At 46.0% G+C, this 25292-nt stretch overlaps 1 protein-coding gene across 4 annotated transcripts; it reads right to left on the reverse strand.

Moving 5' to 3' along the window:
• Positions 1–1512: 1512 nt before the first annotated feature.
• Positions 1513–25056, reverse strand: PUSL1 (pseudouridine synthase like 1). Of its 4 annotated transcripts, XM_053962824.1 has the most exons (9): positions 18089–18171; positions 16998–17102; positions 16434–16494; positions 14487–14674; positions 8141–8290; positions 6123–6296; positions 5198–5252; positions 2325–2487; positions 1513–1722 (listed from the first exon to the last, which is right to left on the reverse strand). In XM_053962824.1, exons 3-9 carry the CDS (start codon positions 16440–16442, stop codon positions 1631–1633), a joined length of 831 nt encoding a protein of 276 aa, XP_053818799.1. In that variant the 5' UTR covers positions 16443–16494; positions 16998–17102; positions 18089–18171; the 3' UTR covers positions 1513–1630. The 4 variants fall into 4 exon arrangements, with proteins under 4 accessions (XP_053818799.1, XP_053818798.1, XP_053818797.1 ...); XM_053962823.1 differs by lacking the exons at positions 16434–16494; positions 16998–17102; positions 18089–18171 and adding exons at positions 23044–23101; positions 24914–25056 and having other exon boundaries at positions 8141–8230; XM_053962822.1 differs by lacking the exons at positions 16434–16494; positions 16998–17102; positions 18089–18171 and adding exons at positions 23044–23101; positions 24914–25056.
• Between the last annotated feature and the right edge of the window lie 236 nt (positions 25057–25292).

Consider the following 25292-nt stretch of genomic DNA (forward strand, 5'->3'; position numbering starts at 1 on the left):
CAGGAATTGCTCCCTTAAGGAATGATTTTCTTGAGGAATTACTCCTGTCAGGAATGATTCCCTTCAGGAATTGCTCCCCTCAGGAATTGCTCCCTTGAGGAATAATTCCCTTCAGGAATGATTTCTTTCAGGAATGATTCCCATCAGGAATTACTCCCCTCTGGAATGATTCCCTTCAGGAATTGCTCTTTTCAGGAATTGCTCCCTTCAGGAGTTACTCCCTTGAAGAATGATTTTCTTGAGGAATTATTCCCGCCAGGAATTAATCCCTTCAGGAATGATTCCCCTCAGGAATGATTCCATTCAGGAATTGCTCCCTTCAGGAATTATCTCCCTTGAGGAATTGCTCCCTCGAGGAATTAATTATTCCCTTCAGGAATGATTTTCTTGAGGAATTAATTCCCTTCAGGATAATAATATATAAAAATGATAATAATAATTCCCTTCAGGAATTACTCCCCTCAGGAATAATTCCCTTCAGGAATGATTTTCTTCAGGAATAATTCCCTTCAGGATAATAATATATAAAAATGATAATAATAATAATAATTCCCTTCAGGAATTATTCCCATCAGGAATCACTCCCTTCAGGAGTTATTCCCTTGAGGAATTATTCCCTTGAGGAATTAAATTACTAAAAAACTCGATAAAAATATGAGGAAAACCACAAAAACTTGATAAAAACGTAACTTGATAAGAACATGATATAAACATGAGAAAAGACAAAAAAACTTGATAGAAACGTGAGAAGAGACAAAAAATGTTAAAAACGTGAGAAAAGAGATAAAACCATGAGGAAAACATGAAAAGAGATTAAAAAACATGATAAAAACATGGAAGAGATTAAAAACCATGGTAAAAATATGAAAAAAGAGACAAAAATGATAAAAACATGAGGTAAGAGACAAAAAAATAATAAAAATATGTGAAAAGAGACAAAAAAACATGAGAAAAAGTTGAGAAAAGACACAAAAAATGATAAAAATATGAGAAAATACATAAAAACATGTGGAAAGAGATGAAAACATGATAAAAACATGAGCAAAAAGAGAAAAAAACTTGATAAATCCAGGAGAAAAGGGACAAAAACGTGAGAAAAAGAGACAAAAAATCAGCAAAAAAAAATCACCAAAAAATCTTTAAAAAAGAAAAAAATCAGAAAAAAAAATCAGAAAAATTCAGAAAAAAAATCAGAAAAATTCAGGAAAAAATCAGAAAAAAAAAATCAGAAAAATTCAGAAAAAATATCAGAAAAATTCAGAAAAATTCAGGAAAAAAAATCAGAAAAATTCAGAAAAAATATCAGAAAAATTCAGGAAAAAATCAGAAAAAAAAAAAAAAATCCAGGGAGCACCTGGGATCTGCTTCACTCCCTCATGGAAGCAGAGGTGGTGGAATCTGATTTTTTTTTATATAATTTAGGAATGGGCTTTTTATAAATTAGGAACAGTTTTAAAAGTGAGAGGAGTTTTAAAAACTTCTGGTGTGATGTGAAGGGCGAGACAATACAGATGGTTTTTCTAAGTGTTTAATTCAGGATATAATTTCTGTTGTAGGTGTTATAATTTTTTCTAATTGTTTAATTCATGATATAATTTCTGTTGTAGGTGTTCTAATTTTTTCTAATTGTTTAATTAATAATTTCTGTTGTAGGTGTTCTAATTTCCTTCCTGCTCAGCCCACAGAGCTCCTCTTCTGCTGGGCCACTCGGAGAGGTCAGATCTGAGAGGGGAGAGGAGAAAAAACAGTGATTTAGGGGAAAATATTGATTTAGGGGAAATAAAACATTGATTTAGGGGAAATAAAACATTGATTTAGGGGAAATAAAACATTGATTTAGGGGAAAAACATTGATTTAGGGGAAATAAAACATTGATTTAGGGGAAAAACATTGATTTAGGGGAAAATAAAACATTGATTTAGGGGAAAAACATTGATTTAGGGGGAAAAAAAACAGTGATTTTGGGGAAAAACACTGATTTCGGGGAAAATAAAACAGTGATTTAGAGGGAAATAAAACATTGAGGGGAAAACATTGATTTTGGGGAAAATAAAACATTGATTTAGGGGAAAACCATTAATTATATTATATTATATTATATTATATTATATTATATTATATTATATTATATTATATTATATTATATATAATTTTTATGTATTATATATTATATTATAGATGTAATTTATATATATTATATATATATTATATATATTATATCATATATATTTTATATATACCTATACAATGAATGTATCACTGTTTAGCAGCACGCGCTCATTAACAATTGCTAATCCCGTGGCGCTAACGAGGCCGTGCCCACCTGCCGGGCTGTACTCCACGCGCTGCAGGAAGAGCCCCTCGGGCGGGGCCGTGGCGTGCGGGGGCAACGCCCGCGGGTCCCTCAGCTCCAGCAGCTCCCGCAGCTGGCCCGGGGCCATCCTGTGCCGGCCCACGGCCACCAGCGCCCCGACCATCCTCCGCACCTGGGCGCGGCACGGCGCGGCGCGGCGCGGTCATCCCGCGCTCCTCCGGCCGCCGCCGCGCCTGCCTTGGATCCCGCTCCCGGCCTGGAGTCACCAGCCCGGCCCTGGCTGCTCCCGCTGTGCCTTTGGCACCCAGCACCTCATCCACCTCCACATCCCCATCCCAACTCTCCGTCCCAACTCTCCGTCCCCAGTTCCCCACCTCCAAACCTCCATCCCCAATTCCCCACCTCCAGATCTCCGTCCCCAATCCCCCACCTCCAAACCTCCATCCCCAATTCCCCCATCCCCAATTCCCCACCTCCAAACCTCCATCCCCAATCCCCCACCTCCAAACCTCCATCCCCAATTCCCCCATCCCCAATTCCCCACCTCCTAATCTCCATCCCCAATTCCCCCATCCCCAATTCCCCACCTCCAAACCTCCATCCCCAATTCCCCACCTCCAAACCTCCATCCCCAATTCCCCCATCCCCAATTCCCCACCTCCAAATCTCCGTCCCCAATTCCCCACCTCCAAACCTCCATCCCCAATTCCCCATCCCCAATTCCCCACCTCCAAACCTCCATCCCCAATTCCCCACCTCCAGATCTCCGTCCCCAATCCCCCACCTCCAAACCTCCATCCCCAATTCCCCCATCCCCAATTCCCCACCTCCAAACCTCCATCCCCAATCCCCCACCTCCAAACCTCCATCCCCAATTCCCCCATCCCCAATTCCCCACCTCCTAATCTCCATCCCCAATTCCCCCATCCCCAATTCCCCACCTCCAAACCTCCATCCCCAATTCCCCACCTCCAAACCTCCATCCCCAATTCCCCCATCCCCAATTCCCCACCTCCAAATCTCCGTCCCCAATTCCCCACCTCCAAACCTCCATCCCCAATTCCCCATCCCCAATTCCCCACCTCCAAACCTCCATCCCCAATTCCCCACCTCCAAATCTCCATTTTCAATTCCCCACCTCCAAATCTCCATCCCAACTCTCCATTTTCAATTCCCCACCTCCAATTCCCCACCTCCAAATCTCCATCCCCAGCTCTCTATCCCCAATTCCCCACCTCCAAATCCCCATTTTCAATTCCCCACCTCCAAATCCCCATCCCCAATTCTCCACCTCTCAATGTCCATCCCGAATTCTCCATCCCCAACTTTCCATTTTCAATTCCCCACCTCCAAATCCCCATTTTCAATTCCCCACCTCCAAATCCCCATCCCCAATTCTCCACCTCTAGTTCCCCATCCCCAATTCATTTCCAGTTCCCCATCCCCAATTCTCCACCTCCCAATGTCCATCCTGAATTCTCCATCTCTAATTCTCCGCCTCCAAATCTCCATCCCGAATTAATTTCCAGTTCTCCATCCCCAATTCCCCATTTCAATTTTCCACCCCCAATTCCCCATTTCAATTTTCCATCCCAAATTTTCCATCCCCAATTCCCCATTTCAATTTTCCACCCCCAATTTTCCATCCCAAATTTTCCACCCCCAATTTTCCATTTCAATTTTCCATCCCCAATTCCCCATTTCAATTTTCCATTTCAATTTTCCACCCCCAATTTTCCACCCCCAATTCCCCATTTCAATTTTCCATTTCAATTTTCCACCCCCAATTCCCCATTTCAATTTTCCGCCCCCAATTCCCCATTTCAATTTTCCACCCCCAATTTCCCACATCCACCCCTCCTTTGGGACTCAACAAAAATTCCTCTCGTGACCTTTCCCAACTCCCAAATCCTTCCTGCAGTGCTGCAGCCAATCCCTGGGCTGAGCTTGGGAGCCACTAATTTAAAAAATTAATTAACCAAAGCCCCCTGAGCAACCTGCTCCTGCTTATCTCTTAAAAAAGGTTAAAATGTTCAAGGTGGATTTATCCAGGGGGGAAATTTGGGATTTTGGAGTGCCCAGAATTTCTCTCCAAGCAGCACAAATCAGATTAAAAATGAGATTAGTGGCACCCATCAGGGTAAAATCAGATTTAAAATCAGATTAATGGCACCATCAGGGTAAAAATCAGATTAAAAATGAGATTAATGGCACCCATCAGATTAAAAATCACTAATTAGAATTTCCCTTCTCATTTTCCCTTTTTAAATGGTTAAAGCAATGCTTTTCCCTTTTAAAATGGTTATTTAAATATTTTAAATATTTTAGGTATTAAAAACAATTAATGTTATTAACATTAAAAAATTATTACTAAATTATAAAATTAAAATTATTATAATAAATATACTTTTATATCTATTTATATTTTATATTTGTTTATATAGAGTTGTTTATATTTATCTATTTATACACATTTATTTTTCTATTTATTCAAAAATATAAATAAATGAATATATAAAATTCATTATATAAAATAGTTCTATTTTATATAAATATAAATATACAAATAAATATATTTTTATGTATATTTATTTTTATATATATTTATATACATTTATAAACATATATATATTCATTTATACACCATAATAATTTATTATAATAAATATATTATAAATATAAAAATTCTTAAAGTTTCAAATACTAAAAACAATCTTTTCTTGCCCAATTTCCCCATTTTTGTGAGGGTTTTAGGCACAAATTTAGGAGATTTTGGGATCAAATCAAAAGCCCAGATCCTCCCTCTGCTGATTGCAGGTCCCTGTGATTATTTCAGCTGGAAATTTGCTCAAATAATCCAATTTTCACTCAAATTAATTCACCTGTCGGTAAAGGAAGGATTTGCCCTTCACCTTCACCTCCCAGAACTCCAGTCCCCTAAAAAAAAAACAACAAAAAAAAGCAAAAATAAAAATAAAAAAAGCTTTTTTTGTGGCTAAAAACCAGCTCTGCCAAAGGATTGGGGTTTTTTTTTTCCTCCTTTTTGCCGAAAAGTTGGGAATCGAGGGAAGAACAGCCGGGCAAGGCCGGGCCCAGCGCTGCTCGCACCTTTTATTATGTCAGGAAAAAAAAATCAAAGCAAACCCTTGGCAGAGGTGGATTTGAGGCACCAAAATGAGCAAAAATGCTGCAAAAACCCCTCCCAGAGCTGCTTCCTGATAGTTCCACTCTGCAGCCTGTCCCACCCAGCTTTTCCCCAAACCCCTGAGTGCCCGGGCTCTCACCTGTGCAGGTAGGAATAAAAACCAACCCAATCCTTTGGCAGAGGTGGATTTTAGCCACCAAAATGAGGGTAAATAGTGCAAAAACCCCTGCCAGAGCTGCTCCCTGATAGTTCCACACTCCAGCCTGTCCCAGCCTGGTTTTCCCTAAAATTCGGAGTTCTTGGGCTCTCACCTGTGCAGGTAGGGGAAAAAAACCCAAAACCCAAACCAATCCCTTGGCAGAGGTGGATTTGAGGCACCAAAATGAGCAAAAATAGTGCAAAAACCCCTCCAGAGCTGCTCCCTGATAATTCCACACTCCAGCCTGTCCCACCCTGCTTTTCCCTAAAAACCGGAGTGCCCAGGCTCTCACCTGTGCAGGTAGGAATAAAAACCAACCCAATCCTATAGCAGAGGTGGATTTTAGCCACCAAAATGAGGGTAAATGCTGCAAAAACCCCTCCCAGAGCTGCTCCCTGATAGTTCCACACCCCAGCCTGTCCCAGCCCGGTTTCCCCACACCCCTGAGTTCTTGGGCTCTCACCTGTGCAGGTAGTGGTGGTCCAGGAAGCCGGGGCCAGGCTGGAGCTGCAGCTGCAGCAGGGTCCTGACCGGGCTCTGCGCCGCCGCCTCGGCGCGCAGCGAGCGGAAGGAGCTGAAGTCGTGGGTGCCCAGCAGGAACTGGGCAGCTTCCCTCATGGCAGGGATGTCCAGGGGGCTGGAAGGCACACAGCACCCGCGTCAGGCCACCGGGAAGGGCTCAGGGGCTTGAGCCAGGCTCAAACAGCAAGGAGTTAGAGCAGGCTCAACCAGCAGTGAGTTAGAGCAGGCTCAAACCCAAATCAGTTCTGCCAGGCTCAAACCCAAATCAATTCTGCCAGGTTCAAACCCCTCTGAATTACACCAGGCTCAAACCCCACTGAATTATGCCAGGCTCAAACCCCATTGAATTCTGCCAGGCTCAAACCCAAATCAATTCTGCCAGGCTCAAACCCCATTGAATTATGCCAGGCTCAGACCTCACTGAATTATGCCAGGCTCAAACCCAAATCATTTCTGCCAGGCTCAAACCCCACTGAATTATGCCAGGCTCAAACCCCACTGAATTATGCCAGGCTCAAACCCCATTGAATTATGCCAGGCTCAAACCCCATTGAATTATGCCAGGTTCAAACCCCTCTGAATTCTGCCAGGCTCAAACCCCATTGAATTATGCCAGGCTCAAACCCCATTAGAATTATGCCAGGCTCAAACCTGAATCAATTATACCAGGCTCAGGGAATTACACCAGGCTCAAACCCCATTGAATTATGCCAGGCTCAAACCCCATTAGAATTATGCCAGGCTCAAACCTGAATCAATTATACCAGGCTCAGGGAATTACACCAGGCTCAAACCCCACTGAATTATGCCAGGCTCAAACCCCATAGAATTATGCCAGGCTCAGACCTCACTGAATTATGCCAGGCTCAAACCCCATTGAATTATGCCAGGCTCAAACCCCATAGAATTATGCCAGGCTCAAATCCCTCTGAATTATGCCAGGCTCAAACCCCATTAGAATTATGCCAGGCTCAAACCTGAATCAATTATACCAGGCTCAGGGAATTCCACCAGGCTCAAACATCAAGGAATTATGCCAGGCTCAGACCCCAATTATGCCAGGAATAAGTATCCCAAGGAATTCCACCAGGCTCAAACCTCATAGAATTATGCCAGGCTGAAACCTGAATAAATTAGACCAAGCTAAAACCCCAAGGAATTATGCCAGGCTCAAACCTGAATAAATGATGCCAGGCTCAGACGCCAAGGAATTACACCAGGCTTAAACTCCAATGAGTTACACCAGGCTCAAACATCAAGGAATTGTGCCAGGCTCAAACCCCAGTGAATTACACCAGGCTCAAATCCCAATAAATTAAGCCAGGCTGAAACCCCAAGGAATTGCACCAGGCTCAGACCCCAAAGGAATGATGCCAGGCTCAAATCCCAAGGGATTCCACCAGACTCAAAGCCCAGTAAATTAAGCCAGGCTCAATTAGCCAAGGGATTACACCAGGCTCAGACCCCAAACTCCTTTTGAGGAAGGAAGTCAGAGCTCTGCCCCATCTCCATGTCCTCTGTGACTGCTCCAACATCCAGGAAAGGCTTTGGGCTTCCAGGTCCTGACCTTGTTTTCAGTCTGAGCAAAAGAAATAACCCAAAACCCCTGCACAAATTCTACTTCAAGATTTTTTTTTTTTAATTTTTTTTTGGCCACCTCCAGGGATGGGCACTCCAAACCTCCCTGGGCAGCAATTCCCACATTTAACAGCCCTTTAAAAGGGGAAATTCCTCCTAAACCTCTCCTGGGACCCTTAAACCCTCCTGATGTCCAACTTAAACCCCAGCCTGAGGCCAAAACCTCTCCCAATTCCCTCTTATCCTATCCCAGAGCCCACCTGGGGCTGTCCCCTCCTGGCAGAGCCAGAAAATCCCCTTTATCCCCCTTTTCCCCCGCCCCTGCAGCCCTGATTCCCTGATTTTCCTCGCTGAGGAGTCTCCCCGGGGAGCTGGACTCACCCTCCTGCAGGAGCCCAGCACAGATCCCGCTCGAAGACGGGGATTTGGGAATGGTGGGCACAGCCCAGCAGCAGGCGGTAGATGTAGGTCCTGGAGAGGGCACAGAAACGGGCGTGGAAGGTGCTGGAAACCCGCTGGGCACTGAGGATGCTGTGGGACACAAGGGACAGGTGACAGGGACACCCAAATTCCAAAGGTTTTCCATCAACAGGGACACAGAAATTCCAAAGGTTTGCCACTGGAAGGTGCTGGAAACCCGCGGGGCACTGAGGATGCTGTGGGACACAAGGGACAGGTGACAGGGACACCCAAATCCCAAAGGTTTTCCATCAACAGGGACACCCAAATTCCAAAGGTTTTCCATCGACAGGGACACAGAAATTCCAAAGATTTTGCATCAACAGGGACACAGAAATTCCAAAGGTTTTCTGTTGACAGGGACACCAAAATTCCAAAGATTTTGCATCAACAGGGTCACCAAAATTCAAAAGATTTTCCACTGGAAGGTGCTGGGCGCTGAGGATGCTGTGGGACACAAGGGACAGGTGACAGGGACACCCAAATTCCAAAGATTTTGCATCAACAGGGACACCAAAATTCAAAAGCTTTTCTATTGACAGGGACACTGAAATTCCAAAGCTCTTCTGTCGACAGGGACACCCAAATTCCAAAGATTTTGCATCAACAGGGACACAGAAAATCCAAAGGTTTTCCATCAACAGGGACACAGAAATTCCAAAGGTTTGCCACTGGAAGGTGCTGGAAACCCGCTGGGCACTGAGGATGCTGTGGGACACAAGGGACAGGTGACAGGGACACCCAAATCCCAAAGGTTTTCCATCAACAGGGACACCCAAATTCCAAAGGTTTTCCATCGACAGGGACACCAAAATTCCAAAGATTTTGCATCAACAGGGTCACCAAAATTCAAAAGATTTTCCACTGGAAGGTGCTGGGCGCTGAGGATGCTGTGGGACACAAGGGACAGGTGACAGGGACACCCAAATTCCAAAGATTTTGCATTAACAGGGACACCAAAATTCAAAAACTTTTCTATTGACAGGGACACTGAAATTCCAAAGCTCTTCTGTCGACAGGGACACCCAAATTCCAAAGATTTTGCATCAACAGGGACACAGAAAATCCAAAGGTTTTCCATCAGCAGGGACACCAAAATTCCAAAGGTTTGCCACTGGAAGGGATTGGACACTCACTGGGCACTGAGGATGCTGTGGGACACAAGGGACAGGTGACAGGGACACCCAAATTCCAAAGGTTTTCCATCAACAGGGACACAGAAATTCCAAAGATTTTCTATCGACTGGGACACACAAATTCCAAAGGTTTTCCATTTACAGGGACACAGAAATTCCACAGGTTTGCCACTGGAAGGTGCTGGAAACTCACTGGGCACCGAGGATGCTGTGGGACACAAGGGACAGGTGACAGGGACACGGACATTCCAAAGGTTTTCTATCGACAGGGACACGGAAATTCCAAAGATTTTGCATAAACAGGGACACAGAAATTCCAAAGGTTTGCCACTGGAAGGTGCTGGAAACCTGCTGAGCACTGAGGATGCTGTGGGACACAAGGGACAGGTGACAGGGACACCCAAATTCCAAAGGTTTTCCATTTACAGGGACACTGAAATTCCAAAGCTTTTCTATCAGCAGGGACACAGAAATTCCAAAGCTTTTCCATCGACAGGGACACTGAAATTCCAAAGCTTTTCTATTGACAGGGACACCCAAATTCAAAAGATTTTCCACTGGAAGGTGCTGGGCACTGAGGATGCTGAGGATGAGAAGGGACAGGTGACAGGGACACAGAAATTCCAAAGCTTTTCCATCAGCAGGGACACAGAAATTCCAAAGCTTCTCCATTGGCAGGGACATAGAAATTCCAAAGCTTTTCCATCAGCAGGGACACAGAAATTCCAAAGCTTTTCCATCAGCAGGGACACAGACATTCCAAAGATCCCTGCAGCAGATGGAGATGCTCCAAAGGAGGTCACTTCCCTCAGGACCTGCAGGACTCTGTGCAGCCAGGAAAATCCCAACATCGCCGAGGTGGGCTGGGATGGATCCAGCAGAACCCTGTGAGCCCCAAAAGGAATTCCCTGCATCTCCCACCGACCCCAAACTACCCAAGAAGGAGCTCCCCAGGCTGAGCTTCCCTGTTTTTTTTTTTTTTTTCCACAGGCAGCAGGGAGAAAATTCCCTGTCCCTCCACACCCAAAATCAGCACCCCACGCAGCCTGGGAGCCACAAAGGAGGGCACAGAGACCAAACTCTCCCTGCCAAGGATGGGAACGGAGCATCCCTGAGCTCCTGCACCTCTCCCAAGGTGTTCCATGCGCTGGGTGTGACTCTCCCTTATCCCAAAGTTCTGCTGCTTCTCCACCCTGCAGGAAAAATCCAGCAGGGATTGTGCACAGAGCCACAGGCCCTGCAGGTGCTGCTTTGGAGCAGAGCTCTCCTTAGAAGGGAGTTTTTCTCCTGCTGTTTTTGCCTTCCTGCCTTTGGAATTCAGTGAGGGGAAAAGGAGCCAGGGGCAGACAAAAAAAAAAAAAAAACAAACAAAAAACAGGATAGATTTGGGACCACGGATGTCTTTTTATTTACTTTAAGGAAGGTTGGTGCTCTGGCTCACAGCCCTCCCCTGGCTCAGACCACAGAGGGAGAAATGAAAAAGCTGAGCCACAAAGATTTGCAGGAACTGTGGATATTCTCAGCTCAGTCAGAGAGAAAGAGAAAGGTTTTCTAACCAGGCGAGAGCCTGGGAAACAGTTGGGAAAGAATGTAAATAATTCTCTGATCGATCTTGTTGTTCACATTGTTTATAGATATGTTCTGCCACTGTGCATCATTCACTGCCCACCAATGGTGGGGGATGTTTTTACTCTAAGACCAATGAAATTAATCTTCTCGATGTTCTCTATATATAGAGCAGTATATTTGAAATAAATCAGAGCTCATTTTCTTTGCCTCCTGATCTGGAGTTCTCTGCTCCCGTCCTGCTCGACAGCGACAAGGAACAAGCCCAGGAATTGCTGCACTGCCATAAACCCTCGGGAGAAATGCAAATTCCACCCTGCAGGGGGGTTTGAAGGCAGGACCTGCAGCCTCCTCCAGCCACAGGAATGAAATGATGACATTTCTGTCCCTCTGTCCTGAGCGAACACCTGGGTGGTTTTTATTAAATGAGCATCCCTTCAGAAAGATCCTTGCAGAGGAGCTCCTTTCTGCACCTCTGATTCCTCAGTGCACGCAGCTTTTCCTGGTGCGATTGTTCCTTTTAGCCAGGAATGTTTTTCCAGAATTTTCTCCAGCAGCAGCGTTTCAGGCCCTGCTGAGACCCCATTTTTAAAAATGTTGGCAAATAAAGAACTGTGGCTTTTTTTTTTTTAACCTTTTTCACATTTTTTTTACCATTTCCAACCTGAATTTTGAGATCAAAGGAAAAAAAAAAAATAAAAAAGCCCAAAGACATTTAATTAGAAATGGCAATGTATGAGACAAAAAAACCCTCCTGCTCTCTCCAGTGACAACAGCATCTAAAAGCCAATTTTACAGGAGGTGGGAGGAATCCCAGCTCTGCCCTGTCACTCACTCAGCTTTTCTGGGTGGTTACAGAAGCAGGAACAGGAGGTGTGAGACTCCTACACTGCCAGCCCCACTTTGAGGACAGCAGAGCCCTCCTACAGCGACTCCAACTATGAAATATTCTCTGATTTTGGGGGATGGTGCTGGGATCTGAAATGCAGAGGACTCTCAGAACTTTAGGCCTGGAAGCCGAAGTTTAGAATTAAACCCAGGATTTGATGTGAGACCTTGGAAAAGGTGATTGAGACTGGGGTGCTGGAAGTGAGAATGTGGATTTATGGTTTAAAGCAGAGACACGTTAAGCTAAAAAGAGGAAAAAAGGAAAGGAGGAAAGGAGGAAAGAAGGAAATAAAGGAGGAAAGAAGGAAAGAAGGAAAGAAAGGAGGAAAGGAGGAAAGAAGAAGGAAAGGAGGAAAGAAGGAAACAAGGAAAGAAGGAAAGGAGGAAAGGAAAGAAGGAAAGAAAGGAGGAAAGAAAGAAAGGAGGAAAGAAATAAAGGAGGAAAGGAGGAAAGAAGGAAAGAAGGAAATAAAGGAGGAAAGGAAGAAAGAAGGAAAGGAGGAAATAAAGAAAGAAGGAAAGAAGGAAAGAAGGAAAGAAGGAAAGAAGGAAAGAAGGAAAGAAGGAAAGAAGGAAAGAAGGAAAGAAGGAAGAGGAAAGTTTAGAGTTTTAGAGTTTAAGCAATAAAAATAAAAGTAGTTACAGAGGTAACAAGGAGTTCAGAATGCAGCACTGTGGGTTTGTGTGCCAGAACATGATTGCCTAAGAGAGCTCACTCTGTAGCATGGGTCCATAAGATGAAATATTTAAGGATTGGGTCAAAAATATAAATATTCTTGCTAGCAGTGTTTTAAAAAGTCCTTAAAAAGTCTTGTAACCAGGGGTCTTGTGACCCTCTGAGCCATGCAGTGAAGATGTGAGCTGAACTCACCCCTCCTGCCTGTGCAGAAGATAAGAAAAATAAATCCCATCATCAAAACCAGCTCAGAGATCCCATCTCTAACTCATTGAAAACTTCAAAATCCCGCCAGGACGGGATCCTTCCAGATGGAATCCAACCCAAAAGGATCCTTCCAAATGTGTTTTTAATTTTAAGAGCCAGGGCAGTGACCATCAGGCCACCGAGAGGGATTTTACTCAGCCAGCCTGGAATTCTCTCTCCCTTCCAAGCTCCATCCACAACAATGTGCTCTCACCAAGATCCCTCTCTCCTCCAGCCCCTGCTTGCAACCACATCAAAGCCTGGAGGTTTCTGAGCAGAGAATTCCTCCTTCCTCCTGGCACAGGGGTTTTCCAGAGGGATGAGGACGTGCAGGCTCAGGCCTGTCACCCCCTGCGTAATGGGAAGAAGAGGAAGCAATTTTGGGAGAGGTTCAGCCTTGGGGAGAAGGAAAAGCTGATAAATTCAGAAGAGCTCTGCTCAGGTGATCAGAAGGTATCAGCCCCTGGCAGGCTTCAGAGTGAAACAGAACTTTCCCCACCTGAGATCCCACTCCTGGCTCCCTCTGGAGATCTTCTCTGGCTCAAAACTTCCTCCAGCAGCAGATCTGGCTCTCCTTGGATTGGTACTGATGCTCAGGTTTGGGCTTTTCTATTTTTCACATTCTGTGCTGATATTTCAGGTTTTGGCTTTTCTATTTTTCAGATTCTCTGCTGATGTTTCAGGTTCAGCTTTTCTATTTTTCACATTCTCTGCTGATATTTCAGGTTTTGACTTTTCTATTTTTCACATTCTCTGCTGATGTCTCAGGTTCAGCTTTTCCATTTTTTCACATTCTCTGCTGCTTTAGTGTGTGGCTCTGAGCTTCACATGAGGGGATGCTGAGCTCTGTGCACAGAGCAGGGAGACAAAACAATTCCTGCTCCAGCTGGGCACCAAGGACAAATGATCCAAAGCTCAGGCCCAGGAGCACAAACAGCGTGGGCTGGAGAGAGAAAAACAAGCAGGATGGGAGTGCCTGGGCTAAAGCTGGAATGGGACAATCAACTCCAAGGTGCAAATGGAGCAGAGCTGATCATTTTGTGACCAATCATCCATTTCTTGGGACCATTTGGGTTCACCTTGGGTGCAGCCCTGGCTGGGCTCTGGTGCTGCCCAAGGTGGATCCATGAGGAGATCCTTTAATAAATCCCTGCTTTATTCTTTAGCTCTGCCCAGCCTCTGTCCTAGCTCAGCCTTCACAGAGCATCAGCATCACAAACTCTGCTGACAGATCTGTCTGAGCACCCATCAGCACTTTCAGCTCTCTGGGACAGCTAATTCCATTAAAACTTGAAAATACAACTTAATTCCAGGCCTGAACTCAGAAGAGAAGGACTGAGGTGGGTGACACGACAAATGGATCACTCCAGTGCTACCCTCTGGCTGTAAAATCAGCTCCCAAACTGCTTTTGAGGAAGGAAATCAGAGCTCTGCCCCATCTCCATCTCCTCCAAGATCCAGGAAAGGCTTTGGCTTTCCAGGTTGGACGGGAGAGAAGAGAGAATTCCCAAACTGCTGAACTTCTCCTTGCAGGCAGCTACGAAACGACCCCTTCACCTTTGCAAATATCTCCTGTCTGAATACCCAAATTCCTCTGAGCACTGAAGTTTCCTCCTCTCCTTTAATCCCTTAACACCCCCCACCCCGAACTTTGAAAGAAGTGCATTATTTACATGCAGGAACTGCTTGGACAGGGACCAGTTTTTCCTGTCTTTGCAGTAAAAAGAAGCCAAAATGGGAGTTTTTTTTGCCTCACCGGATGGGCTCAGGCCTGAGGTGGTGGTTCAGCCCCTGGACGAGCTGCTGGGCAGTGAAAGCTGCCTTGCCCGGGGGCCTCTGGATGTCCAGGTGGGCGGCGTTGGCCAGAGCGTGGACGCCGCTGTCCGTCCGGCTGGAGATGTGGAACTTGATGGGAGCGCTGGGCTTCAGCTGCTGGGCTGCCCTCTGCAAGCCAGCAGGCAAAAATCAGCAATAGTTCAGGCAAAAATCAGCAATAGTTCAGCCAAAAATCAGCAATAGTTCAGCAAAAAATCAGCAATAGTTCAGCCAAAAATCAGCAATAGTTCAGCAAAAAATCAGCAATAGTTCAGCCAAAAATCAACAATAATTCAGCAATAGTTCAGCCAAAAATCAGCAATAGTTCAGCAAGAACCCAGCCAAAAATCAGCAATAGTTCAGCCAAAAATCAGCAATAGTTCAGCCAAAAATCAGCAATAGTTCAGCCAAAAATCAGCAATAGTTCAGCCAAAAATCAGCAATAGTTCAGCCAAAAATCAGCAATAGTTCAGCCAAAAATCAGCAATAGTTCAGCAAGAACCCAGCCAAAAATCAGCAATAGTTCAGCAAGAACCCAGCCAAAAATCAGCAATAGTTCAGCCAAAAATCAGCAAAAATTCAGCAAGAACCCAGCCAAAAATCAGCAATAGTTCAGCCAAAAATCAGCAATAGTTCAGCCAAAAATCAGCAATAATCAGCAATAGTTCAGCCAAAAATCAGCAAGGGATCAGCAAGAGCCCAGCCAAAAATCAGCAATAATTCAGCAAAAAATCAGCAATAATTCAGCAAAAAATCAGCAATAGTTCAGCCAAAAATCAGCAATAGTTCAGCAAAAAATCAGCAATAGTTCAGCAAGAACCCAGCCAAAAATCAGCAATAGTTCAGCAATAAGTCAGCAATAATTCGGTAAAAATTCAGCAATAGTTCAGCAATATTTCAGCACAAAATCAGCAATAATCCAGCAAAAATTCAGCAAAAATCTGGCAATAATTCAGCAATAATTCGGCAATTATCTAGCAATAATTCAGCAATAATTCAACAATATTTAAGCAATAATTCAGCAAAAATCTGGCAATAATTCAGCAATAATTCACCAATTATTCAGCAATAGTTCAGCAATAATTTAGCAAAAACTCAGCAACAATCTGGCAATAATTCACTGATTATTCAGCAATAGTTCAGCAAATATCCAGCAATAATTCAGCATTAATTCAGCAATAATCTAGCAAAAATGTCCTCCTCCTGATGCCCTGTGAAGGCTGAGCTGGAACAGAGCTGAAGAATAAAGTTGGGATTTATTAAAGGATCTCCTCATGGATCCACCTTGGGCAGCACCAGAGCCCAGCCAGGGCTGCACCCAAGGTGAACCCAAATGGTCCCAAGAAATGGATGATTGGTCACAAAATGATCAGCTCTGCTCCATTTGCACCTTGGAGTTGATTGTCCCATTCCAGCTTTAGCCCAGGCACTCCCATCCTGCTTGTTTTTCTCTCTCCAGCCCACGCTGTTTGTGCTCCTGGGCCTGAGCTTTGGATCATTTGTCCTTGGTGCCCAGCTGGAGCAGGAATTGTTTTGTCTCCCTGCTCTGTGCACAGAGCTCAGCATCCCCTCATGTGAAGCTCAGAGCCACACACTAAAGCAGCAGAGAATGTGAAAAATAGAAAAGCTGAACCTGAGGCATCAGCACAGAATGTGAAAAACAGAAAAGCTGAACCTGAGACATCAGCACAGAATGTGAAAAATAGAAAAGCCAAAACCTGAAATATCAGCACAGAATCTGAAAAATAGAAAAGCCCAAACCTGAAACAGCAGCAGAGAATGTGAAAAATAGAAAAGCTGAACCTGAGCCATCAGCAGAGAATGTGAAAAATAGAAAAGCTGAACCTGAGCCATCAGCAGAGAATGTGACAAACAGAAAAGCCCAAACCTGGGGCATCACTCCTGGCTACACCACAGCTCTGTGTTGCTCCCAGAGGAGTTTGGAGTTACTGTGGGTTGAAAAGAGTTGAGTGTTTGGGGGAATTTCTCCTGAAATCAGTGGTTTTTCAGCTTCTGCCCTGAAATCACCTCACACAGAGCATCCAAAATGCCATGAGAGCTTCCTTAGGGGGAGAAATTAAAGTCAAAATTAATTAGTCATCTCTAGGCTCTGCTTTGTGACATGTGAGCTTCCTTAAGTGCACAAAATAAAATGAAAAATATTCATCTCTCCATCCTCTGATTTGCGTTGTTGGGTGAGGGGGAAAAAAGACAGAGGATCGCCCATTTCAGCCCAAACCCCAGACAGAAAATTCAGTGAAAATTACTACAGAGAATAAGTGAAACATCTAAAAGAGTGAAAAACCACAAAAGAAGGCAGGAAACCAGAGGCATGACTCAGAATTTCCTTTTCCTTCCCATCCCCACTCCCGAGCACTGAACCCAGCTGTTTTTATTGGATTTTAATTTGGTACAAGAGTCAATAAAGTTCGAATTGCTGACTCACAAATACCTTCCAGACTCCTGTTGGGGCAGTCAGGGTTGTGAGCTCTCAGAAATGTTCCAAGAAAATGCACAGGGAGGCAGAGAAAAATGTAACCAAGCTGCAGGGGGAGGCCTGGGAAACAGAACCAAAGGGATTTTTTTCCCTTCCATTTGCAGTTCACATGTGGTTACAATTAACAGTGAAAAAAAAAAAAAACCAACCCCAAAAATCTGTATTTATCACCCCCAAGCAGAGAGAGGCAGACAGAAATGAAATCGTTTCCTGCAGCAGACCTTGGCCTGTGCCTCAGCAATTTGTCTGAGAGCAGGAGGTGATTTTTAAGAGCAAAGTTCCTCCAGAGATGTTTGGGTTTTGCAGGCTCCTCCCTCCCTCTCTCCACCCTTTTCTCCCCCTCCTTCCTCAGCAGACAAAAACCAGCCTGTGAAAACAAGAGTTGAGAGAGAGAACAGGAAAGAACATGGGAAATATGGTTTTTTTTTTTTTCTTTTTTTGGTGCAGCATTGCTTTGGATCCCTCAGTGCATCCCATCAGGATAATCGGGAGCCGAGGCTGGATCAGCACAACGCTGAATTTCTGCACTGAAAACCAGACTGGAGAGGAAAAGAGGAGCAAAGTCTCAAGTAAATCTGATTATCTCCCCTGCTCAGCTCAGCCAGCAAATCCACAGAGGTGCAGGACTGGGGCTTTTCCTTCCACAAATGGGATTTTCACAGCTGCCCTTGTCCACCAGATTTTTCCCACCTTTCTGAGCATCCCAAGGAGGAATGTCACCAGCACCAAATAAACCCCAGTCTGTGAGGCTCAAAGCTTTGTGGATTTTTCCTCTAGCACACGCTGATAATATTCTACCAACTGCTACCTCCAGCTTCAATTTTAACATTTCATTTCTTTTGGATGGGATAGAATCTCCTGAAAGAGAGAATTCCCAAACTGCTGAACTTCTCCTTGCAGGCAGCTACGAAACGACCCCTTCACCTCTGCAAATATCTCCTGTCTGAATATCCAAATTCCTCTGAGCACTGAAGTTTCCTCCTCTCCTTTAATCTCTTAATATCCCCCCCACCCTGAACTTCAAAAAAAAAAAGTGCATTATTTACATGCAGGAACTGCTTGGACTGGGACCAGTTTTTCCTGCTTTTGCAGGGCTTTCATCTGAGGAACTCCCAAGGTTTTGGTGCTGTTCATCCAGATCCCCAATCCTGTCTGGGATCATCTCTGGGCTCCCAGGGGTGGGACTGAAGCAGGAGTTCAGATTTCACCCAGCTACAAAGAAATGAAGAAAATGAAGGATTAAAGGAGCTGGGCTGTGCTCTGTGTGCTCAGAGCTCACAGCTCTCTCCTTTAAACCACAGGAAACATCCATTAAAAAAAAAAAAATTTAAATTATTTTTATTTAGCAGGTGCTATAAAAAATCTTGGCTTTGGCACCTGCTGGATGCCTCTCACATCTCAGCCATCTGAATTTATCCTGAATTTTTCCACACAGCCACATGCCTGGAGCAGCCAGGGTGCAAGTTGATCCCCCAGACAGGCCAGGGATGCAGGGGGAAGCATTAATTGCATTTAGCTGCTGTGTCCTGCTAACAGGCTTCCTTCACTGAGCCTGCCACAGTTTGAATTACGCTGGAATTTCCACTGCTGGCTGCCAGCATGATATGGATCCACATTCCAGCTTGCTTTTATTGCTCCCAGCTCACTTTTCCTCTCACGCTGGAGGGAAGAACAGGGTGATGAACATCACCCATGGCAGGGGAGCAAAAGTTCATCCACTTCCCTTCCTGAAGCCTGAATTAAAAACAAAAAAACAAACAAAAAAAAAAAAACCCCAAAAAACAACAACAACAAAAAACCCCAAAAAACAACAACAACAACAAAAAAACCCAAAACAAACAAACAAAAAAAAAACCCAAAAGCAAAAGCAAAAGCAAAAGCAAAAAAAAAAAAAAAAACCCTCCAGATTTTCCATCAATCTTTACAGGCATTGGGGATGTTTTGGAAAAAGAAATTTCTCTTCCCCTAGACTGGTCATGGTTCCATCCTCTGGAATGGCCTCAGACACAGAGGCTGCCAGGGAGCTGCACAATTTATTAATTACAGTGTTCTAATAATTAATGGCACGCAAGCTGCTGGTTGCAAAGTCATCCCTGACTCACTGGGTGCTATGTCAGCTGAAACGAATTAAAAAGCCAGCTCATTTTCAGCTGGATGGATAAAATGGAAGTGAAAATGCCAGGCAGGATACGCTGAGAACGTGGATTTTGTTAGAAGAGAAGGTTTCCAAAGCGATCTGCGACGTCACTGGGATTATTATCAAAACAGAGGCTGGAGATGACAGCTCTCTTTGTCTGTTTGAATTTCTTGCTCTTTTTTTTTTTTTAAAGGATGTGGGGAAGGAGGTCGTGCCAGAGCTGCCTTGCATAGTAAGGAGCTGGTGTTTCTCCCTTCTCTCCTCTCCTACTCCCTTTTCCTTTCATGAGGAACAAAATCTGCCCTCAGCACAGGGCTGCCGGCCAAAAGAGGCTTTTGTGAGGGCAAGAGGAGTTTGGGCAGCAATTCCCAGCAAAATGGGAAATGGGAGCTGGTTCAGGCAGGCCTGAGAGGGAAGGGAACTCTGTAGATCCCAAGCAACAGCAAAAGGAAAAAGGAGAGATCTTCCTCTCCAGCAGAGACATTTCTAAGAATTGAGACAGAGCCTGAAGTCCTGGATCTTAAAAGTTCCAAGGAATAACTGGAGGGAGCCAAATGACAGAGCTCCAAGCTCTGGATGTGGGGAAACAAGGCCTGGAATTTGCTTTGGGCCCAAATTGGGGTTCCAAGTGCTCCAACATTTGTCTCCAAAAAATAAAATGTTGTCAGCAAAGCTCACAGCCCTCAAAAAATATATGAAAAGCTCCTACAAGAGAAGTCCTGGATGTGAAAATTCCATGAATAACCAAAGGGAGACAAATGACAGAGCTCCAAGCTCCCCACGTGGGGAAACAAGGTCTGGAATTTGCTTTGGGCCCAAATTGGGGTTCCAAGTGCTCCAAGAATTGTCTCCAAAAAATAAAATGTTACCAGCAAAGCTCACCCTCTCAAAAAGAGATGCAAAGTTCCTACAAGAGACAGAGCATGAAGTCCTGGATGTGAAAATTCCATGAATAACCAAAGGGAGCCAAATCCCAGAGCTCCAAGCTCCCCACGTGGGGAAACAAGGCCTGGAATTTGCTTTGGGCCCAAATTGGTGCTTCAAGACTTGTCTCCAAGAAACAAAATGTTGTCAGCAAAGCTCACCCTCTCAAAAAGACATCAAAAGCTCCTACAAGAGACAGAGCCTGAAGTGCTGGATGTGAAAATTCCATTAATAACCAAAGGGAACCAAATCCCAGAGCTCCAAGCTCTGGATGTGGGGAAACAAGGCCTGGAATTTGATTTGGGCCCAAATTGGTGCTTCAAGACTTGTCTCCAAGAAGTAAAATGATACCAGCAAAGCTCTCAAAAGAGAGCTCTCAAAAAGAGATGAAAAGCTCTCAAAAAGAGATGAAAAGCTCCTACAAGAGACAGAGCCTGAAGTGCTGGATGTGAAAATTCCATGAATAACCAAAGGGAGACAAATGACAGAGCTCCAAGCTCTGGATGTGGGGAAACAAGGTCTGGAATTTGCTTTGGGCCCAAATTGGGGTTCCAAGTGCTCCAAGAATTGTCTCCAAAAAACAAAATGTTGTCAGCAAAGCTCACAGCCCTCAAAGAGAGGTGAAAAGCTCCCACAGGTAGCTCTGGACTAAAACAAGGCTCCGTTTTCTCTGCACAGTCGCAGGGCTCTGTCACAGAGCTGCACCAAGGATTAAAAAAGCTTTGCAGTGACACAGATCTGTTCAGCCCCAGCCCAAACTGACACAAACCCAACCAGCCCGTTCCAAATTCCACAAAACAGCTGCTTGGAACACCAAGTCTGCACCTCCCAGGTTATTTGCTTGCAAACAAATGGCTGAACATGCTCAGAACACAATAAGGATCTCATTACAGCTTTAATTTTGCCCTTCCCTTCGCTTGCCTTCCTGGCTTTGGGGAAAGCAGTGAAGTTCAAGGCTGCAGAGAAAAGGAGGAAGGAAGAGAAATTCCTGCAGGGCCCAGAAGTTTTCTATTAAAGCTGCTTTAAGGCTTCCCATGTGGTTCCAATAGACACAGCAGTGCCCAGCATCAATACCACCACATGAAAGCACCGAGCTGGCCTGCAAAGTGCTGATACTGGGAAAAAAGGCAACACCAAATAAGCTCATGTTTGTCTTTTTCTCCTCTTCTTTTCTCCTCTAATCACCCACCCTACCCATCTGCCTGCTCAGACATCACTGGGATAATGCAGAACAACTGCTGGGCTCACCCCATGTCCAGAGCCTGGGGCCCTGCATGGCTCAGAGGATGAGATAAATGGGACAGAAAATCCTTTTGGGCTCTTCTTCCATGGTCTGCACAATATTTAGCCACTTTCTCTGCCACGGTCTCGGGCAAGAAGCCACATGGATACACCCTGAGAACTCTGATTCCAGCCATAATTCCTCACACTTTCCTTTTGAGCTGATGCCTCAGGTTTTGGCTTTTCTATTTTCCATATTCTGTGCTGATGTCTCAGGTTCAGCTTTTCTATTTTTCACATTCTGTGCTGCTGTTTCAGGTTTTGGCTTTTCTATTTTTTACATTCTCTGCTGCTTTAGTGTGTGGCTCTGAGCTTCACATGAGGGGATGCTGAGCTCTGTGCACAGAGCAGGGAGACAAAACAATTCCTGCTCCAGCTGGGCACCAAGGACAAATGATCCAAACCTCAGGCCCAGGAGCACAAACAGCGTGGGCTGGAGAGAGAAAAACAAGCAGGATGGGAGTGCCTGGGCTAAAGCTGGAATGGGACAATCAACTCCAAGGTGCAAATGGAGCAGAGCTGATCATTTTGTGACCAATCATCCATTTCTTGGGACCATTTGGGTTCATTGGGTGCAGCCCTGGCTGGGCTCTGGTGCTGCCCAAGGTGGATCCATGAGGAGATCCTTTAATAAATCCCAACTTTATTCTTTAGCTCTGCCCAGCCTCTGTCCCAGCTCAACCTCCACAAGCACCACAGTGAGAGCAGCAGGGATTCTCAGCCCCACAGAGCCTGGGGATGTCCTGCCCTTGTCCCTTGGGGTGTCACCAAGGCTGCTCCTGGACAGCTCTGTCCTTCACCAGGGCTGCAGCCAGAGCAGAGCATCCCAAAGTGCTGCAATCTGGGATTTGGGTCAGACAGACCGACCACAAATGGGAGCTGAGTGACAAAATGTGCAATAATCAAAAACCTCTTATCTTCCAAGCAGGCACAAGCTTCATTTTGAACTCCATGATGCTTCCAAGACAGGAGAAATAATTCACCTTCCTTTTGATTCCTGACTCAGCAGCTCAACAGCAGCTTGTAATTAATTTACAATTTAAATTCACAACTGCATTACGACGCTCAGGTGACCCATTTTCTACTCCTGGGTGTAAAAATGTTTTTTTTTTCATTCCTGTTCACACTCTCTGCCAGCCCAAACAGCACCTGGGGTCCTCAAACCATTCCCAGGTCCAAGGGAATCCCTGGGAGCAGTGCAGGGATAACAGGATCATATTAAAAACAAAAAAAAAAAAAATTAAAGGAAGCAGCATGGAACAATGGACATCCTGCTGTGCTTTGTTCTGCAAACCTCTGTCAGGGACATCCTCTCCTGGGAGGAGACAGCACCCAGCTGCTAAATCCATGAAGGAATTGCACAAGAAGCAGGACTGAGGCAGTTTTAAGGACAAGCCACAAAGCTCAGGTGGGCCAGCACCCAAGCAGGGGCTCTCAGAGTCACTTCTGGGCTCAGTGAAGTCTCATCGAAAGGTTTACATCTTTTTTAGGGTCAGCACCTGAATCAGGACATCATTTTAGGTGTTTGCTTTTGAACTTTACAGTGTTTAGCACTCTGTTTCATTGAGTGTCCGTCTCAAAATGATATTTAGCCCTGGTAATTTCTGGAGCTGAACAATGTGACCCTAAAAGCCTCATTTTTATGACAACAGGACCTACCTCCAAATAATTCTGGACTCCAACCAGGGCCTGATCACTCTTGGTCTCCGTAACCCCACTGCAGAGCAAAACAAATATGATTTATTGATGGGTGGCAACATTTAGGGACTTGACAGAGCCCACCAACAAATCCAGGACTCCCTGGATCTTCCCACAGAACTTGTAGGGACCAAACACTGAGGAATGGGCAGGGAAAGTGCCTTATTGGTTATTAAACTTATTAAAAGTGGTTATTTTCAAGAAGGGATGTTGGAAATTAAGTGATCCTTCAAATGTTCCTCTCTGGACTGGCCCTTGAGACAGGGCCTTGAGACAAAGTCTGCTCTCCCAAATCCTGCTCTCTCCAAATCCTGCCATTCCAAACTCTGTTCTCCCCAAACTCTGCTGCCTAAATTCTGCCAGCTCAAACTCTGCTCTCTCCAAATTCTGTCATCCCAAATTCTGCTCTCCCCAAACACTGTTCTCATCCATTCCTTCCCAAACTCTGCTCTCCCTAAATTCTGCTGTCCCAAACTCTGCTGTCTAAATTCTGCCAGCTCAAACTCTGCTCTCTCCAAATTCTGTCATCCCAAATTCTGCTCTCCCCAAACACTGTTCTCATCCATTCCTTCCCAAACTCTGCTCTCCCTAAATTCTGCTGTCCCAAACTCTGCTGTCTAAATTCTGCCAGCTCAAACTCTGCTCTCATTGCTTCCTGCCCAAACTCTGGCCTGCCCAAATTCTGTCATCCCAAACTCTGCTCTCCCCAAACCCTGCTCTCCAAATCCTGCCATTCCAAACTCTGCCCTCTCCAAGCTCTATCCCCAAACTCTTATCCCCAAACTCTGCCCTCTCCAAGCTCTATCCCCAGGCCCTGTTCTCTCTAAATTCTATCCCCAAACTCTGCCCTCTCCGAGCTCTATCCCCAAACACTGCTCTCTCCAAAATCTGTCTTCTCTAAACTCTATCTCCAAACTCTATACCTAAAATCTACCCTCTCCAAACTTTCTCCCCAGGCTCTGTTCTGTCTATCCCCAAGCTCTGTCCTGTCTATCCCCAAGCTTTCTCCCCAGGCTCTGTCCTGTCTATCCCAGGTTCTGTCCCCAGGCTCTGTCCTGTCTGTCCCTAGGCTCTGTCCCCAGGCTCTGTCCTGTCTGTCGCCAAGCTCTGTCCCCAGGCTCTGTCCTGTCTGTCCCCAAGCTCTGTCCCCAGGCTCTGTCCTGTCTGTCCCCAAGCTCTGTCCCCAGGCTCTGTCCCCAAGATCTGTCCTGTCTATCCCAGGCTCTGTCCCCAGGTTCTGTCCTGTCTGTCCCTAGGCTCTGTCCCCAGGCTCTGTCCCCAGGTTCTGTCCTGTCTGTCCCCAGGCTCTGTCCCTAAGCTCTGTCCCCAGGTTCTGTCCTGTCTGTCCCCAAGCTCTGTCCTGTCTATCCCAGGCTCTGTCCCCAGGTTCTGTCCTGTCTGTCCCCAGGCTCTGTCCCCAGGCTCTGTCCTCTGTCCCCAGGCTCTGTCCTGTGTATCCCAGGCTCTGTCCTGTCTGTCCCTAGGCTCTGTCCCCAGGCTCTGTCCCCAGGTTCTGTCCTGTCTGTCCCCAGGCTGTCCTGTCTATCCCAGGCTCTGTCCTGTCTGTCCCTAGGCTCTGTCCCCAGGCTCTGTCCCCAGGTTCTGTCCTGTCTGTCCCCAGGCTCTGTCCTGTCTATCCCAGGCTCTGTCCTGTCTGTCCCTAGGCTCTGTCCCCAGGCTCTGTCCCCAGGTTCTGTCCTGTCTGTCCCCAGGCTCTGTCCTGTCTATCCCAGGCTCTGTCCCAAGCCCTGCTCTCCCAGCCCTGCTCTCTCCATCCCTCCCCGGCGCTGCTCCGCTCCCGCACGTGGCTGGGGCCCGGCGGGGCACGTACCTGTACCTGGTGCCAAAGTACTGAAAGAACACCAGGTACCGGGCAGGGGCACCGGCCATGGCTGGGGCACCACCCGGGACAGGCCCGGACAGAGCCCGGCACGGAGCGGAGCGCGCCGGGCAGCGTGGCCGGGCAGCGCCGCCCCTTCCCCCGGCCGCCGCCGCCGCTTCCGCCGCGGCACGGCCCGGCACGGCCCGGCACGGCCCGGCACGGCACGGTACGGTACAGTACGGTACGGTATGGCTCAGGTCGGCACGGCTCGGCCCGGCGGGGCCAGGGAGAGAGCGGGGCGGGCTCGGGAACGGGATGAGCTGGAACGGGATGTGATCATGGGGAACGGGATGGGCTCATGGGGAACGGGAAGGGCTGGGGGGAACCG

The sequence above is a fragment of the Vidua chalybeata genome, chromosome 22 (genome assembly GCF_026979565.1).
Source record: "Vidua chalybeata isolate OUT-0048 chromosome 22, bVidCha1 merged haplotype, whole genome shotgun sequence".
Classification (NCBI taxonomy): domain Eukaryota; kingdom Metazoa; phylum Chordata; class Aves; order Passeriformes; family Viduidae; genus Vidua; species Vidua chalybeata.

Coding starts and splice junctions, on each gene's coding strand:
- PUSL1 (XM_053962822.1), bottom strand. CDS start 24,972: ATGGCCGGTGCCCCTGCCCGGTACCTGGTGTTCTTTCAGTACTTTGGC. Junction 23,102..24,913: donor TACTTTGGCACCAGGTACAG/GTACGTGCCCCG, acceptor TTTGCTCTGCAG/TGGGGTTACGGAGACCAAGA. Junction 14,675..23,043: donor GAGTCCAGAATTATTTGGAG/GTAGGTCCTGTT, acceptor GCTGGCTTGCAG/AGGGCAGCCCAGCAGCTGAA.